The sequence below is a fragment of the Macrobrachium nipponense genome, chromosome 12 (genome assembly GCF_015104395.2).
Source record: "Macrobrachium nipponense isolate FS-2020 chromosome 12, ASM1510439v2, whole genome shotgun sequence".
Taxonomy (NCBI): domain Eukaryota; kingdom Metazoa; phylum Arthropoda; class Malacostraca; order Decapoda; family Palaemonidae; genus Macrobrachium; species Macrobrachium nipponense.
The window spans coordinates 35,843,876-35,862,403 of record NC_087205.1 but is presented as its reverse complement, the minus strand read 5'-3'; the positions used below and the strand labels follow the sequence as shown (position 1 = coordinate 35,862,403).

The 18,528-nt window shown below is 35.2% G+C and overlaps 1 protein-coding gene across 1 annotated transcript; it reads right to left on the bottom strand.

Moving 5' to 3' along the window:
* Positions 1 to 12,227: 12,227 nt before the first annotated feature.
* On the bottom strand, positions 12,228 to 15,331 carry LOC135224778 (uncharacterized). The gene is made up of 3 exons (XM_064264103.1): positions 15,138 to 15,331; positions 12,959 to 13,070; positions 12,228 to 12,596 (listed from the first exon to the last, which is right to left on the bottom strand). The coding sequence occupies exons 1-3, from the start codon at positions 15,329 to 15,331 to the stop codon at positions 12,228 to 12,230; spliced, it is 675 nt and encodes a 224-aa protein (XP_064120173.1).
* Positions 15,332 to 18,528: the final 3,197 nt, after the last annotated feature.

Here is an 18,528-nt window from a genome sequence, read left to right as displayed (position 1 = left end):
ACAAACTTATGTGGATACATGGAAGATTACAAGTAAGTAATAAATATTATTTTTTCATTAAGGTATGGTAGGCGTTACATTTTCATTGTAATATTAAATATATCATGTAACTGATGCTTGGTAAAAACTGAGAATGAGAGAGAGAGAGAGAGAGAGAGAGAGAGAGAGAGAGAACTCCAATCTTGGGAAATGCTCTGCATCGACAAAATAATTACAGCGATTCTGAGTTGGTGATATTTATAGAATCCATCTGGAGGAGAATGCCCACTGTAAAACAAAGAGAATAAATGTTTGAGAATACTTTTTTTTTTTTTTTTTTGCTTCATCCTCCAAAGTCCGCCAACGTAAAGGATATTAGCCCTCAAATGTTTTATACAAACGTTTTTCCCTTCAGCATATTTTTTTTTCCTCCTTTGCATACGAAGTCACTCTTTCATCTTCCTCAAAAAATGTCATTTTTTCACGGCATCTCTTTAATGATACCTTGCTCAATCTGCCAAGATTTGTCACAAGACATTATGTAATTTCTTGGCGTTGTCTTTAAAGGGGAAGGGATCGTTTACTGCTTTATTCAGCAACACAGAAGACGCGAATTATTCTCCTTTTTTATTTTGTGGAAAGATCATCTTCATTTCCTCTCACGAGATACAGATTTTGCAAAACGATGAAGTCAAATTATTGAGAGTTGTTATAAGATTAGGTTTTACCTGTTTTGCAGTTTTTCACTTCCTAAAAACTCATTTGCTTTATATGAATGTTATATCTGAATGGAAAATCATTTTAAAGTAAAACTATATTAATAAAATGTTCAGTTGTTCGTGGTACGGAATAACAACTCCAAGGCCAACTATAAACGGTCAGGAAAAGGTGATAACTGTCGAAATAACCAGTGTTTATCTGAACAGCAAATATCTAGCTCCTCGTTCATTCATTAATTCGTTGCTTCTATGAGACTTATCGTAGATGGTATTGTTGCCACTGGATAATACAAGAGAGACGATTATACAAATGAATTATAGACAAATATTTATTTTATCCGTTGTCATTAGGGAAAGCCAGACAGTCGACCACTCGTAATTATCAGATCTGATGCTTTGATGTAATTCATTGTAATTTACTCTCGGATGAATTTAAGATTTAATTGACAGGGCTCAGCATAATATTATATTACAGATAGATATATCAATGTTAATCATGTTATGTTAATGCCGTTACCTGAGGTCGGCCGTTACCTATGTTGGAATAGTCATGTAGGTTACACACACACACACACACATATGTGTGTGTATGTGTGTGTGTGTGCGCGCGCTAGAGTATCATCTTTAATCTACCTACATGACTATTATGCTTATGTTCTAGAATAAAGTTTATTTTTGTGGTTTGGAGTTTAATTCAGTTGCCTGCCCTAATTTTTGTGTGTATGAAGAATAGGTCTTCAGGTCGGCCAACGTTACCATGTTTAGGTTCAGAAGTGACACTTAACCTCTTAATATACATACATACATACATACACACACACACACACACACATATATATATATATATATGTGTGTGTGTGTGTGTGTGTGTGTGTGTGTGTTAAGAGGTTATGTTTCACTTCTGAACCTAAACATGGTAACGTTGGACGACCTGAAGACCTATTCTTCATACAAACAAAAATTAGGGCAGGCAACTGAATTAAACTCCAAACTACAAAAATAAACTTTATTCCAGAACATAAGCAATATTCTTTCTATCAGGAAAAATTGGATTAAACAAATCAAAAGACAGACCAAAATTAAACCCGGATAAACCTTATATAGCGGAAACGGATTATCCTCGGCAATACATGCAAAACAAAACCAATCCCATATAGAAAATGAAAGATCTCCAATCGAACACTAAGATGTTCATTTCAACAAACTAAAATGTCTCATAGTAAACAGTCTCTTCACTCCGTTACTCCAGGGAGCAAACATTTTCCATGGGGCCAATGCAAGTTCCTGTCAGAGTAAAAATAACTACAATGGCCATTATTTCCAGTCTCTCTCGCGGTCGCACCACGTCCCGTACGAGACAAGTTGGCAATGCACTGTAATTCTATAGCCACACCTCAAGCAAGGTAAAATACCATAGACAAACGTACAAATTCTCTTGATAAGACACTACCCCTTAATATGACGTCGCTGACACGTAACGAATTCATAAAGGGGGAAAATTCCATGACGTCACCCATTATCTGACGGACAGGCAACAAAACAAGTAATAGAAACATGAAATTAGGTTTCATCTGTGGAAAAATTCCAAATAATCTCATTTTTGCTGGAATGTGGAGGGATATGTGTATAGTATATAAAAAAATTGTCAGAGAGTGTCAGTGGTGGACAACATATTTTTTTGGCCTTCTTTATCACCACACATTAAATGGCCAAAATAGATGCATTTTTTTACCATTAAAATGGTTAAACGAAAAACACTTGGAATCCGCTAATCATATGAAAGTAAACCATAGAAGAACAACAGTTGGAATCATAAAAACACATCCAATACTTCGGTCCCAGTCTCAAAATATCTAATGGTTCGGTTTCTATGGCCGTTCAAAATTTGATTGATGTCAAATTTAATAATATTTCTTTCTCTCTGTATATGGAAAACTCATTCATAAGAAAGAAGTTCATAAAAGAAAAAAAGAAGCAGAATATCAAAATACATCATATGAATGACTTTAAACTTCATACCTCAAATTTTATAGGAAATATTCCAATGAAAACTGGTATTCATCGAAAAAAAAAACAAGGAAAAATGTAGCTTTCTTTATATAACTACAAAACGGTCATTCTTAGGAAAGACGGTCATAGAAGACAAAATATGTAGAATATCAAGATACATCCTGTAATGGTATTTTAATCTTCATACCACAAATTATATAGGAGATATTGCAATTAAAATTTGTCGTATTCATCGCAAAAAAAGGTAGGGGAGGGAATGTAGTGTTCCTTATGTAACTGCAAAACGGTGATTCATAAGAAAAAAGTTCATATCAGAAAAAAGATGCAGAAGATCAAAGTACTTCATGTGATGTGACTTTAAACTTCATACCTCAAATTACGTATGAGATATTGCAATTAAAATTTGTTGTATTCATCGCTAAAAAAGCAAGGGAAAGTAGTATTCTTTATGTAACTACAAACCGGTCATTCTTAGTAAAGTTCATAGAAGAAAAAGGATGCAGAATATCAAACTACATCATCTAATGTGATTTTTAACTTCATACCTTAAATTATATAGGCAATATAGCAATGGAGTATTGTATGCCATATCCATTCGAAAAAAGGAAAAAAAAATAGTGTTCTTTATGTAACTGCAAAACAGTCATTCATAGGAATGAAGTTCATAGAAGAAAAAATATGTAAAATATCAAAATATACCAAATGATGTAACTTTTAACTTCATATCTCAAATTCTGTAGGAGATATTGTAATTTAAATTTCAAGTATCTCAAATTCATCGTAAGATATGAAAAATATTGCATTTTTTATGTAACTCACAAGTGGTCATTTATATATATATATAAAAAAAGTTAATGGGATTAAAAAAGTTTTAGAATATCAAAATATATTATGAGGTATTTATTAATTTTATAACACTAATAATATTAGAGATATTGCAATTCATTTTCTGAGTATTTCTGTTTCATCATGAAATATCTAAACAGTAAGCAATTCATTCTATATCTAAACCAATTATTTGAAAAAAATTAATATATACTAAATAAATCCAGTTTTATCCTATTATCTCTGAACCAAATCTTGTTTTAATCAATTTCAACACCTACTTTACGGTACAAAGGGCCAATCTATGAAAGAACAAAGATCCTGATATGGGTACTAGAGTTCCAATATTATTTGTAATTTACTTAAGAAAAACTACAACTAATATTATCAAAACTAAATGAGATATCTTCACCTTCCTCTGACAAGTTGCTGCTTCTCCATTTGAACAATTACCATCATAGACCCCACAAGCTGTAACGCATGAGAGCCCCTAATAACTTTTACAGCTGCATCTCATTTTTTGGCACTGGTTCTCACTTCGCCTGCAACTGCAACATACCGATTTCAGCAGTTCATCAGTGGCTATATACTCTTACATGAAACGTCTTTTTTAAAGAATGACCCAACTATTTCATTAAGGAACATCCTATGATAGACATCATTTTTATTTGTCAGCTGGTCAAAAAGAACCATATAACATTGAAGCAATACGAATATGTGGAAGATAGGAATTTCTGTTTAAGTATGTTTGGTCTGGCTGTGATAGTGTCCAAAATTCACAACGATATAAAAAAAAAACAGTCTATCATCAGTCATTCAGTAGTATAGAAATGTTGAGCTATTTTTTTAAGAAAAAGGCTTCATTAAGAGTATAAAAGTAACAGGGATTGGGGACAATGAAAATTCTAAGTGCCTTTTAGGAAAAGGAACGAAAGTCCAGATTTTTCCAACAAGCTCATACGGGTAAGATTGATAAAGAAATTCTACCACCAATAGGAGATGCTAGCATCCAAATGCTTAAGAGTGCACCTCCGATTCATACTCTGGAAAGAACTGCATACTGAAGTTAATTTAAACCTAATTGGAGGTGGATTGGAACTTAACCGAAGTCATAAGCTAAGACCCAAGAGGCTTATTGGTAATATACGCCCTGATGAACTGCTGAATTCGTTATGTTGCAGTTGGAGGGAAAGTGAGATCCAGTGCCAAATAAAGAGACGCAGCTGTAGAAGAGATTGGTGGCTTTTTTGTTACAGCTTGAGGGTGGGGTCTACGATGGCCATTGTTCAAAATGGAGAAGCAGCAATGATAAATGATGACTTGTCAGAGGAAGATGAAGATATCTCATTTAGTTTTGAAAATAATATTGGAACTGTAGTACCTATATCAGGGTCTTTGTTCTTTCATAGAGTGGCCATCTGTACCGTGAAGTAGGTGTTGAAATTGTTTAAAACAAAACTTGAAATATAGTATTCGCTTTACTAAGAGATATTAAGATAAAACTGGATTTAGTATTATCAATTTTTCTAAAGTTCTTCGTAGGCTATTTTGTTTAAACAAATTCCTTTTAATAAAGAATGAATTGCTTATTGTTTAGATATTTCATGTTGAAACTGAAGAACTTACAATGTTAATTGCAATATTTCCAATATTATTAGTGTTATGAAATTAATAATGACCTCATGTGATATATTATGATATTCTGAAACTTTTTTAACTCTATGAACTTTTATTTTCATAAATGACCATTTGTAAGTTACATAAAAAAGATTATATTTTTCGTATTATCTTATGATTAAATTGAGATACTTAAAACCTTAATTACAGTATCTTCTATAGAATTTGAGATATGAAGTTAAAAGTTAAATCATATGTAATGTTTGGATATTCTGCCTATTTTTTTCTTCTATGAACTTCATTCCTAAGAATGACCGTCTTACAGTTATAAAAAAAACAAAAAAAAAAAAAAAAAAACGATACATTTTGCCTCCTTTTTTGGCGATGAAATTAGGATACAACAAATTTCAGTTGCAATATCTCTTATGTAATTTGAGGTATGGAGTTAAAAGTCATTCATGTGATGTATTTTGATATTCTGCATCTTTTCTTCTTCTACTGTGGACTTCTTTCTTATGATTGACCGTTGTCCAGATACAGAGAGAAAGAAATATTATTAGATCTGACATCAATCAAATTTTGAACGGCCATAGCAACCGAACTATTAGATATTTTGAGACTGGGACCGAAACATTGGATGTGTTTTTATGATTTCAACTTTTGTTCATCTATGGCTTACTTTCATATGATTAGCGGTTTCCAAATTTTTTTTTTTCTTTAATCGTTTTTATGGTAAAATGCTTCTATTTTGGCCATTAATGTGTGGTGATAATGGAGGCCGAAAAAATATGTTGCCTACCCATGAGACGCTCTGAATTTATTTTCGTGATGCTAGACACATATCCCTCCACATTCCCGCAAAAATCAGGTTATTTGGAATCATTTCACAGATTTCCAGCAGTTTGCCTTAATTTTATGTTACTATAAGAGTCACAATGAATTCACGGGTTTATCATGCTCAAAAGCTATGGACGAAGCCGGGTGGACGACCACTGAGTGTTGACTATTACCATTTCGAAGTGTGGCATCAACAAATAAACCGTTTCTACACGTTCACTTTTCGATCTCCGAACTGAGATTCAGCATACCAAAGTACTATTTCATCACCGGGCAGCGAATAGTCAACGAAATCGGTCTATGCACCTGTATACATGCTGAATATCTGCCCTATGTATTATACGTATATATTTACGCATACATACATACATACGTTCATCCCAGTATTTGGTATTTGTATTTTTATATCAGTCTTCGTTGCTTCCGATGCACAAAACGTTCTAACAGAAACGTGTAAAAATAGGTATTTCACTTCATTTCAATATTCCGTGGCTTTGGGGAAATTACTCACAAAAGGAGACGAAAATAAATAATAATAAAAAAAAACTGGCCAAAATGGCTATTAAAAGTTGTGAATGACGGCAATGTAAACTTTTCCGACACCCTCCATGTTGCCCGTCTGAGGAAGTTTCTTTCAAACTTTCACTGCAATTTGAAGAGTTGCCGAATTAAGCGAGAGAGGAGAGAGAGAGAGAGAGAGAGAGAGAGAGAGAGAGAGAGAGAGAGGCGCGGATGGGTGAGTGGTGGAGGAGAAGTAAGTAATTATCCTACTAAAAAAATTTTAGTTAATCAATTTGGAAATTAAATCGGAATATTTGTGGCTTTTTTTTCTTCGTTCTTATTTTTATTTTCCCTGCTTCTGCCTCTTCTCTGACTTGAGCCAATTATCCATTTCGTTGTGTATCACTTATTCTTATTTAAATGCTGTATTCTTTTCCATATACAGTTTCTTTACTGGTTTATATATCCTTTTAATGAATTTCATGGCTACTCTTCTTTCTCTATTTACATAGTTCCTAAACTTTTTCTGATTGTATTTCATTCACCCATTCAGATTTTATCCAGTGTTGGAGGACAGGAGAAAATAGAAACTAATTCCAGCAGCATGCAATTCGCTTAAATTGTTCTTGAATAGGTTTTACATTTACTTAAATATTTCGTGACGGCAACGATCTGACTGACGCAATTTGTGACCAGTGACCTGAAATTCGTGCCGGGGTTTGCGGTGAAGTTTAAGGTGTGGTTCGAGATGAAGGGTGTCTCTGAATTTGGCTTGTAAAAAGAAATAAAGGTTGAAACTGAGGGAAGCCTTTGTGTGTGGTTACTTACTTCATACTGATTTGTTTTGGGGCATTTTCTTCAGCGTCATGGGACTATTTTGGTATTATCTTCATTCTTTTAAATTCTGCGACGCAAATATCAAAATACTTCTCAGATTATCTAATGAATATTATCATCAAAGCCGGATTTCTTTCATTTTCTGGGGTATGTTCCTTTTTTCTTTTGTTATGAAATTACCCATCTCATTGTATATATTGAAGAATAATTAAATTTTCAGTTACCTAATTTAAAGCAGAACTATATGAAACTGTATTAAAAAGAAACGGAAGTCACCTTGTTCGCTAAACTACCCTGTACTTATTAAATTGTCATCAATCCCCGCAATAAAGGAATAAAAGAAAATTTTCATTGTATAAACACTGGCAGACACCAACTTGTAAAAGTAACTCCGTACTATGAAGAGAGTATAACATTTATCTAAGGCTAACTACAAATGTGTATTTTCGGTGACGGTAATTTTTACCCATTTTGTCATTACCGGATAATATCCATATATATATTTTTTTTTCATATTAGTCGTTATTTTTCTTAGTGTTTAAAATCTGAGATTTTTCCGTTAGAGTAAAATTACATTCTCACCATCAAAATTTCTTTCTGCCCTTTATGAAAAATAAAATGTGTTAAATACATGCTTGTCTTACCTCTTATATCTCTCAATAAGTCTGTCATTTTAGATAATTTGGTGTTTCATAATTTTGTATTTTATATTTTGTACTTTGTCTTCTTTAATTTCTAGCTTTGTACATAAATAATCACCATAGCTGCTTATCTAAAAAAAAATCCAGGTATTGTATTCTTTATTTTGTATTCTGTAGTTCTGAATTCACACAAATAAACATCCCATTTGGTGTTTTGTAAAGAAGAAATCCTTACAATAATTTGTTGTTTACTATTTCTGTATGTTATATTTTGTGTTTTCTAGTTCCTGTGTTATTACATAAACAAACATCACAGCCGTTCATTTGAAGAAAAAATCCTTACTTACAGTAAGTATATTCTAAATGTAAATAGTTTCATATTTTACATTTTGTATTCTTTATCCTGCTGTCCTACATAAATTCGCATCTACAGCTGTTCCCTGTAGAGAAGCTGACGCATTCATCCTGCCAGGTGGTCCATTTGTTGGGGCCATCGATCTAAAATGGTTGGGGGGATGATTAAGGTCTAAGCCTAAATGAACTTTCCTTGTACCGAGGGTTTACGTTTACTTCTATTCTACTTGTTTATCCTTTTAGCGCTAAGCCTTTAGCACTATGGAGTAGTATTTGTTTCAATAGTAGGCTAAGTAGCACATGGACTATATCTTTATTTCTTCTTTTTAGTGATAATAATAATAATAATAATAAATAACTAATAATAATAATGATAATGATTATTCGATACTCAAGTCAAAACTCAACGCCGGAAATATGATAAAAGCCATAAACACATGGGCAGTGCCAGTAATCAGATACAGCGCAGGAATAGTGGAATGGACGAAGGAAGAACTCCGCAGCATAGATCAGAAAACCAGGAAACATATGACAATACACAAAGCACTACACCCAAGAGCAAATACGGACAGACTATACATAACACGAAAGGAAGTAGGGAGAGGACTACAAAGTATAGAGGATTTCGTCAACATCGAGAACAGAGCCCTGGGGCAAATATCTGAAAAAAACCAGTTGAAGACGAGTGCTAAAGAGTGCAGGGGAAGAAGGACTAATAAAAGTAGGCGAAGACCCAGAAATATACAGAGACAGGAGAATAACAAACAGAACAGAGGACTGGCACAACAAACCAATGCACGGACAATACATGAGACAGACTAAGGAACTAGCCAGCGATGACACGTGGCAATGGCTACAGAGGGGAGAGCTCAAGTAGGAAAGTGAGGGAATGATAACAGCGGCACAAGATCAGGCGCTAAGAACCAGACATGTTCAAAGAACGATAGATGGAAATAACATGTCTCCCATATGTAGGAAGTGCAATACGAAAAATGAAACCATAAACCACATAGCAAGCGAATGTCCGGCACTTGCACAGAACCAGTACAAAGAGAGGCATGATTCAGTGGCAAAAGGCCTCCACTGGAGCCTGTGTAAGAAACACCAGCTACCTTGCAGTAATAGGTGGTACGAGCACCAACCTGAGGGAGTGATAGAAAACGATCAGGCAAAGATCCTCTGGGACTATGGTATCAGAACAGATAGGGTAATATGTGGAAATAGACCAGACGTGACGTTGATTGACAAAGTCAAGAAGAAAGTATCCCTCATTGATGTCGCAATACCATGGGACACCAGAGTTGAAGAGAAAGAGAGGGAAAAAATGGATAAGTGTCAAGATCTAAAAATAGAAATAAGAAGGATATGGGATATGCCAGTGGAAATTGTACCCATAATCATAGGAGCACTAGGCACGATCCCAAAATCCCTGAAAAGGAATCTAGAAAAACTAGAGGCTGAAGTAGCTCCAAGACTCATGCAGAAGAGTGTGATCCTAGAAACGGCACACATAGTAAAAAAAGTGATGGACTCCTAAGGAGGCAGGTTGCAACCCGGAACCCCACACTATAAATATCACCCAGTAGATTTGGAGGACTGTGATAGAGAAAAAAAATTTATTATTATTATTATTATTATTATTATTATTATTATTATCATTATTATTATGGTATCAGCACAGATAGGGTGATACCTGCAAATAGACCAGACGTGACGCTGATTGGCAAAATAAAAAATAAATAAGTATCACTCATTGATGTCGCAATACCATGGATAAGTATCAAGACCTGAAAATAGAAATAAGAAGGATATGGGATATGCCAGTGGAAATTGTACTCATAATCATAGGAACGCTAGGCACGATTCCAAGATCCCTGAGAAGGAATCTGGAAAAACGGGGCTGAAGTAGCTCCAGGACTCATGCCGAAGAGTGGTGATCCTAGTAACGGCGCACATTGTAAGGGAAAGTGATGGACTCCTAAGAAGGCAGGATGCAACCTGGAACCCACGCTATAAATTACCATCCAGTCGAATTGGAGGACTGTGATAGACAAAGAAAATTAAATAATAATAATAATAATAATAATAATATAATAATAATAATAATAATAATAATAATAATAATAATAGTAATAATAATACTAATCATTATTATTATTATTATTATTATTATTATTATTATTATTATTATTATTTAGAAAGTAAATCCACAGTAGTATGCCTGTCTGATTTTGTTATTTAAAATGTATACAGCAGAAAGCGTTTATATAACCTGTGTGTGGCCTCCTTGTCACTCACTAGAATTACAAAAAGTTGACTATTGTTGGAGGAAGGTTGTGTCTCAACAAAAGTGATTAGACCCTCCTGGAGTGTTTTTACTGGCTAAAGAACATGAACAAAAGTGGAAACAGGAAGATGGAATTAATACCAACAGCAATAGTTTAACAGTATTATATTTATTTACAATATTAAAAAAAAATTCTAATTCAAATAAATCCAAAAAAATACATTAAAGTTAAATTGCAACCTCCTTAGTATAACAGTACAGCCAAACCAATTACTTTATATTCCTTATCTAGGATTAGTACAGTCGTAACCACAGTATCTTTACTTAATGACAATCATGGGTGACTAATGTGCACTCGAGCCATTTAATTATGTAACAGACAGAAAATTTATACATGTACTCCCTTAATAATGAACAAATAGTTTCAGCACACCAGCTCTAGCCTAACTCCTTCAAAACCTGCATACAAATATTGCATACCTAATTCAACCTTGAGCGTTTAGGCTATTCCAGAATCAATATTTAATCCAGCTAGCCTTAGGTACAAGTCACGCTCTAACTTAACTACTGGAATACCCAACATGACTAACAGAGTTAAACATTTTTCTAAAGAATGTGTACCAAACATGGACTAGCTTAAGAGTAATACACTGCACATATGGATAGCCCTACCCTGGCTAGTTAAGGACAACACAGACTAGGGGTTTACAGGTAGCCTATCCTGGCTAGCTATGGAGAATAGACTAAGAATTTACAGGTAGCCTATCCTGGCTAGCTATGGAGAACAGAACTAAGTTACATGTAGCCTATCCTGGCTAGTTATGGAGAACAGAACTAAGAAGTTACATGTAGCCTATCCTGGTAGTTATGGAGAACAGAGACACGGAGTACAGGTAGGTGCAAGCTACCCTATAGGTATTTGTAGAAAACTCATACCCTGCCACTAATTTTCTTCACACAAATCATGTTAATTACAGGCAAGTGAAACAACAACCTTGCTTAGGCTATAAAATGAGGCCTAAGTTTAAACCAGACGGTCTTCCCATGACAGCTCCAACCTGGCCGCTTACTACTCACAAATAGTGTATTTGCACACACAAAAAACACCATTAAACTTTACCTGATTAACATCACTGCTGGCCTATTTCTATTGAAATCACCTTTCATTCTTACATCAAATATATAACTCACGTAAATACTAAATACTCGTAAACACTAGCTCACAGAGTTATGTAAACTACTCTCTTGCACCTTTTCCTCCCTTTCTAACACCTCTAGTGTCCGTCTCTGTCTCCCCGTCACGAACATTTTCTTCTTCTTATATAGAGGTTGTGACTTTCTGGAATGGTCTGGTTCAGCAGATCCCTCCCACTGCAAACAGTCCTTCGGTACTTCTGTATAAAACAGGCATTTTCCTGTTCTTGGTAATTTCCCAAACCTTCTTGAAATAACGGAAATGAAACAAACAAATATTCAATTAGACATAAAAAAAAACTTCGTTTTTTTTTTTTTTTTTTTTTTCTTCATTACAATCCACATAAGGGAAACTTATTCTAATGTTACTTAAATGTAACATTGCTCCCCACAAGGACAAGAAAATTCTTGAATTTTTTCGTTCCATTACAGTCTACTTAAATAATCTCCACCTACATTATCACTACCCTTAATATAGTGGATACTCATCTGGAACTGCTGAAGATGAAGAGCCCACCTCATTAATCTTCCATTAAGGGGTTTTGCAGTATCTAAATATGTTAAAGGACGGTGATCCGTTTCCAAGATGAACTGCTTGCCATACAAATATGGGTAGAACTTCTTGGTAGCCCATACAACTGCCAAGCATTCTCTCTCGATTACAGCATACCTCTGCTCCACCTCTGAGAGTTTCCTACTTGCATAGAAGACTGGCCACTTCTCATTATCATGTTCCTGTAAAAGTACAGCTCCAAGCCCCTGTACTGGATGCATCTGTACGAAGAATAAAGGTTTCTGGAAAGTTATAAGTTTCAGAATAGGTCTCTAGTCAGACTTTCCTTTAGTTCTCTGAATGCCTTATCCTCCAACTGTCACCCCATACTACCCATATTTGAAGCATTCTTCTTGGTGAGATTAGTTAGTGGCGCAGCAATCGCTGCATAGCCTGGGATGTATCTCCTATAAATAACCAGCTAAAACCTAGAAAGGATCGAACCCCTTTTTTCGTCAGTGGTACTGCAGCTTCTGAATGGTTCTGATCTTTTCGGTGTCGGCCTCATACAGCCATCTCCTACTATGTCCTAAATATTCAGGGTTTTCCTTCCAATTTCTGTTTTACTTGGCCTTACAGTCAAATTGGCCTCTCTCAACCTTACTAGAACTTCTTGCAGCAGGGCACAGTGTTCATCCCAGGTTTCAGTGTGGATTAAAATATCATCAAAGAAGGTCTCTACATTATTTAAATCTCCAAACAATTCCCTCATCAATCTGTTAAATATGGCAGGTGCTGTTACTAATCCAAATGGTAATACTGTAAATTGGTAAAGTCCCTCACGTGTTGCAAAATGCAGTATATGGTTTACTATCCTCTGCTAAACGAAATCTGCCAGTACCCCTTTGTCAAATCCAGTTTGTAAAGTATTTACTACCAGCAATTTTAGAGAGTATATCGTCTACCTCTGGCATCGGTTCTGCATCAAATTTAACCAATTTATTCAGCTGCCTCAGATCTAAACATAACCTAACCTTTCCATCTTTCTTTGGAGCTACACACATTGGTGAAGAATATGGAGACTTTGGATGGTTCAATAATATTTAAATCTTTCAAATTTTGCAGTTCACTACTTAACACTGCCTGCAAGTGATTACAGAATAGGATAAGGTTTTGCTCTTTACCTCTGGATATGCCAATTCAATGTGACAATTTGTTTCTTGGGTTTTACCTGGGACATCTGTGAACAGATCTTTGAAATTTCAAGAATTTCTCTTGCGTCCGCCTAACATTGCTGTTGTCATGTCCTCATTCAGGTTAACATCCATCCAAATTTTCCTGCTGAGTGTGACGGGTGTTGTATAGGCCTCTCCAACCAAGCAATCCTTCCAACACTGCTACAGAAGCCTTATGTATCTCTGCTGGATCCCTATAAACATATCTTTTTTAAACATATTTATGTGGAATTTTCTGGGAGTATTATTCCCATCAATGACATAGTTAAGTCTGTTGAAACAAACCTTAGTTACTTTATAAGGACCTTTCCACTGCAGTAATAAATTAATTATTGTTAGTTGGTAGCAATAAAGAACATCATCACAACTTTTCATTTCCTATTCTTAGTTTTCAGATCATAATACTTCTTGAGCTGTTATCTTGGGCACTGTGAAGTCCTTCCCAACTAGCTAAACCTGCAAGTATCCTCAAGTCTTTCTCTTAGGTTAACAACCATATTAGTAAAGAATGTACCTTCACTCAGGTTCTTCAATATTCTCCAGTCCATAATTCCTTAAGAAAAAAGTTAAAGGACCCCTAAACAGTATGGCCATAAACCAATCAAAAGGAGGAAAAACTTAGTACTTGCCTGTGTACATCTCTATAAGCAATAATAATGGTGCTAAGAATCTATGCCACTCCTTAGGTTGTTCACTACACATCCTCTTCACATTTTCCTTAAGAGTGCCATTAAATCTTTCCCCACCAGGCCATTACACAGCGTGAGGGAGTAGTGTTAATCATCCTGATTGACAACAACCTATAAACTTCTTCCATGATTTCTGAAGTGAATTGTGTTCCTATCAGACAAAACCCTCTCGAGGTATACCAATCCTACAAAATATTTCCAGCAATGCTTCTGCGACCGTTAAAGAATCAATATTGATAAAGCTACAGCTTCAGGATACCTTGTTGCAAAATCAACAAATGTTAGAAAATATATGCTTGAGCCATTTGAGGATCTAGGTTCAATAGACCCCACCTAAATCAAACCCCCAACCTTTAGCAAAAGGTTCCCCTATTACAGGCATCTCCTAACTAGCTTTACCCACTCTACTTTGTCTACAGTACGCTGACAAATATCACACGACCTAAGTATATATAATTACTTCTCGAATAATACCAGGCCAGGTTAGAATTTATCTAAAATTCTATTTTTAGTTTTGTCAATACCAAGATGACCACCCATCAATCCTGAGAGCCAGTTCCAAAACTGTTGATCTGAAAGTACTAGGAATAATTAACTGTTTCTTTAAAAGTTTCTCCTACCTTGACCTTTCATATTAAGAATTCCTTTTCTTAAAAATATATCCTGAAATTTCAGTTCTCTTTCTTTCTGCTGAAACTCCGACTTTCTTGAGCATACTTCTTGTTGTTACTGCACAGCAGGGCTATTCAGACCCCGTTACCTAGGTTGCACGGGTATTTCACCAAATGATTACATCATACAATGGGTTTGTCTAAACAAGCTGCTAGAGTATTACCTTGTAAAATAAGGACACTCACAAAAATTTCAGCTTCTGGATACACAAACTTCAGAATTAAGCCATATAACATTGACTAATTACCTGTAAACTTTTTCATTGGGTACAGGCTTTTCCTTACTAATACAGTGGGTGCAGCCTGTGTCCCTCATCACTAACACTGGCGTTCCCTCAACTTCCCCAGGGGCTGTATTTGTTGTTTCTCGTTCACTTGCACTACTTCCACCACAAACTACTTTTAAATCCTTCCCTTCTTTAATAATCCAGCCATCTTTCATTCATAATTTCTTTAGGATCAACTTTGACAAAAGTAGCTTGCTTGTTCAGGATTATTAGATAGAAGTCTTACCTTTTGAACACTACTGTCCTTGGAGGTAACTTGTTCCTTCACCACAGCAGCCGCAGCCTTACCTTTCTTGTCAGGTGCACTTATTTTTCTTTCTGCCACCACTGCCTTTATAATAGCAATCTTTGCCCTATGCCCACTCTTGCCACAAACAAAACAGTTTGAAACTTTGTACCTTGAAGTAGGATGCCAAGCTGATTGGGCCCAAAACCTCACACTTCCATTCTGCACTGTAGCAAACCTCTCAAACCTTTGAAGATAAGCATCGATGTCATCAGTTTTATCGTTGAACACTGGTAATTTTGGTAGTTTAGCTTTGTCTAGCCTCTGTTACTTTCCCTCTGCAGATCCAGGTGGTCTAGCCAATTTGAGCTTAACTCTCCTTTCTTATTTTCCTCTTCAGCTTAACTTTAGCTAACTCAACTTCTTTAAGGGCCTCTGCTTGAGCTGCCTGGGCTTGAGCCTGCCCTGCTTGTAATTCCAGCTTTTTCAATTCTCTCTTGGATTCTGTTCTCTCTGACGTTCAGATTCAGCTTTTTCTTTTTCGGCTTTTTTTTTTCTTTTTTCTGCAATAAATGCTCTCAAGTCTTCACCCTCTAAACCAATCTCCTTACCCAGCCGTATCAATCTTTCCAAATCCATCTTTTCCTTATTCCCACTTGAAAGCCAGCACCGGAAAAGGGTCCCTGTTCGGGCGCCACACTATTGTGAGGAGGTTGTGTCTCAACAAAAGTGATTAGACCCTCCTGGAGTGTTTTTACTGGCTAAAGAACATGAACAAAAGTGGAAACAGAAGATGGAATTAATACCAACAGCAAATAGTTTAACAGTATTATATTATTTACAAATTTCTTAAAAAAAAATTCTAATTCAAATAAATCAAATCCAAAAAAATACATTAAAGTTAAATTGCAACCTCCTGTATAACAGTACAGCCCAAACCAATTACTTTATATTCCTTATCTCGGATTAGTACAGTCGTAACCACAGTATCTTTACTTAATGACTCATGGGTGACTAATGTGCACTCGAGCCATTTAATTAATGTAACAGGACAGAAAATTTATACCTGTACTCCCTTAATAATGAACAAAATAGTTTAGCACACCAGCTCTAGGCCTAACTCCTTCAAAACCTGCATACAAATATTGCATACCTAATTCAACCTTGAGCGTTTAGGCCCTATTCCCAGAATCAATATTAATCCAGCTAGCCTTAGGGTACACAGTCACGCTCTAACTTAACTACTGGAATACCCAACATGACTAACAGAGTTAAACATTTTCTAAAAAGAATGTGTACCAAACATGACTAGCTTAAGAGTAATACACTGCACATATGGATAGCCCTACCCTGGCTAGTTAAGGACAACACAGACTAGGGGTTTACAGGTAGCCTATCCTGGCTAGCTATGAGAATAGACTAAGAATTTACAGGTAGCTATCCTGGCTAGCTATGGAGAACAGAACTAAGTTACATGTAGCCTATCCTGGCTAGTTATGGAGAACAGAAACTAAGAAGTTACATGTAAGCCTATCACGGCTAGTTATGGAGAACAGAGACGGGAGGTTACAGGTAGGTGCAAGCTACCCTATAGGTATTTGTAGAAAACTCATACCCTGCCACTAATTTTCTTCACACAAATCATGTTAATTACAGGCAAGTGAAACAACAACCTTGCTTAGGCTATAAAATGAGGCCTAAGTTTAAACCAGACGGTCTTCCCATGACAGCTCCAACCTGGCCGCTTACTACTCACAAATAGTGTATTTGCACACACAAAAAACCACCATTAAACTTTACCTGATTAACATCACTGCTGGCCTATTTCTATTGAAATCACCTTTCATTCTTACATCAAATATATAACTCACGTAAATACTAAATACTCGTAACACTAGCTCACACAGAGTTATGTAAACCTACTCTCTTGCACCTTTTTCCTCCCTTCTAACCAACCTCTAGTGTCCGTCTCTGTCTCCCCGTCACGAAACATTTCTTCTTCTTATATATAGTTGTGACTTTCTGGAATGGTCTGGTTCAGCAGATCCCTCCCACTGCAAAAACAGTCCTTCGGTACTTCTGTATAAAACAGGCATTTTCCGGTTTTCTTGGTAATTTCCCAAACTTCTTGAAATAACGGAAAATGAAACAAAAACAAATATTCAATTAGACATAAAAAAAAACTTCGTTTTTTTTTTTTCTTCATTACAATCCACATAAAGGAAACACTTATTCTAATGTTACTTAAATGTAACAACTACATACAACTTTGTTTTTGAGTTATGTTTACAAAGTGACTCAAGATCCGAACCGCCACTTAGAAGATCTAGGCTGTTTGCCGTTAGAGAGTGACGGTATAACATGAAAATACAACTGCCCCTCTCCAAACAACAACCTTATCTTATTTGCAAATATAAGTAAAAAACAAAGTAGTAATGTAGTCAACGTTTTGTAATTTTAGTCAGATTGGCAAGGAAGACCGTGCAGGGCATCGAAAGCTTTCTGCTGTATGCATTTTAAGTACAAAATCAAACAGGCATACAGTTACTATGGATTTTATTATTATTATTATTATTATTATTATTATTATATTATTATTATTATTATTATTATTATTTATTATTATTATTATTATTTCTAACAAGAGCACATCATCCTCATATAAGTTCGCGAACCAAGGAAAGTAAATAATATCAAATTGCCATGTTTAAATCAGCAGTTCTAAAATGCTAGGATCACACCCCTAACTTTGCTTGTTTTCTAGTAATTTATCAAACCTTTTATTTTTAAAAAAAAATTAGAAATCACCGTTTTATTTCATTATTTTGAAGACTGGATAAACGTACGTCTTTAAATTTTGTGTGGGTTATTTTTTTCAGTACAAAGTTTCCCATATAGTTTTCATTTATTTATTTATTATTTTCTTGACAAAAAACAAATTAAAACACGTGTACTAATTTTATAGTTGCTTAGTTAGATAAGATATATCTGCCAAGCAATAATATATGTTTGGTGTTGTCATTTATTGGAAGAAAAATACGCTGCTCTAATAAAGGAAGACCATATGGACGAGAAAGCATAGAGAAATATGATTCCTTTACTTAAAATGGATAATATTGGCTACTA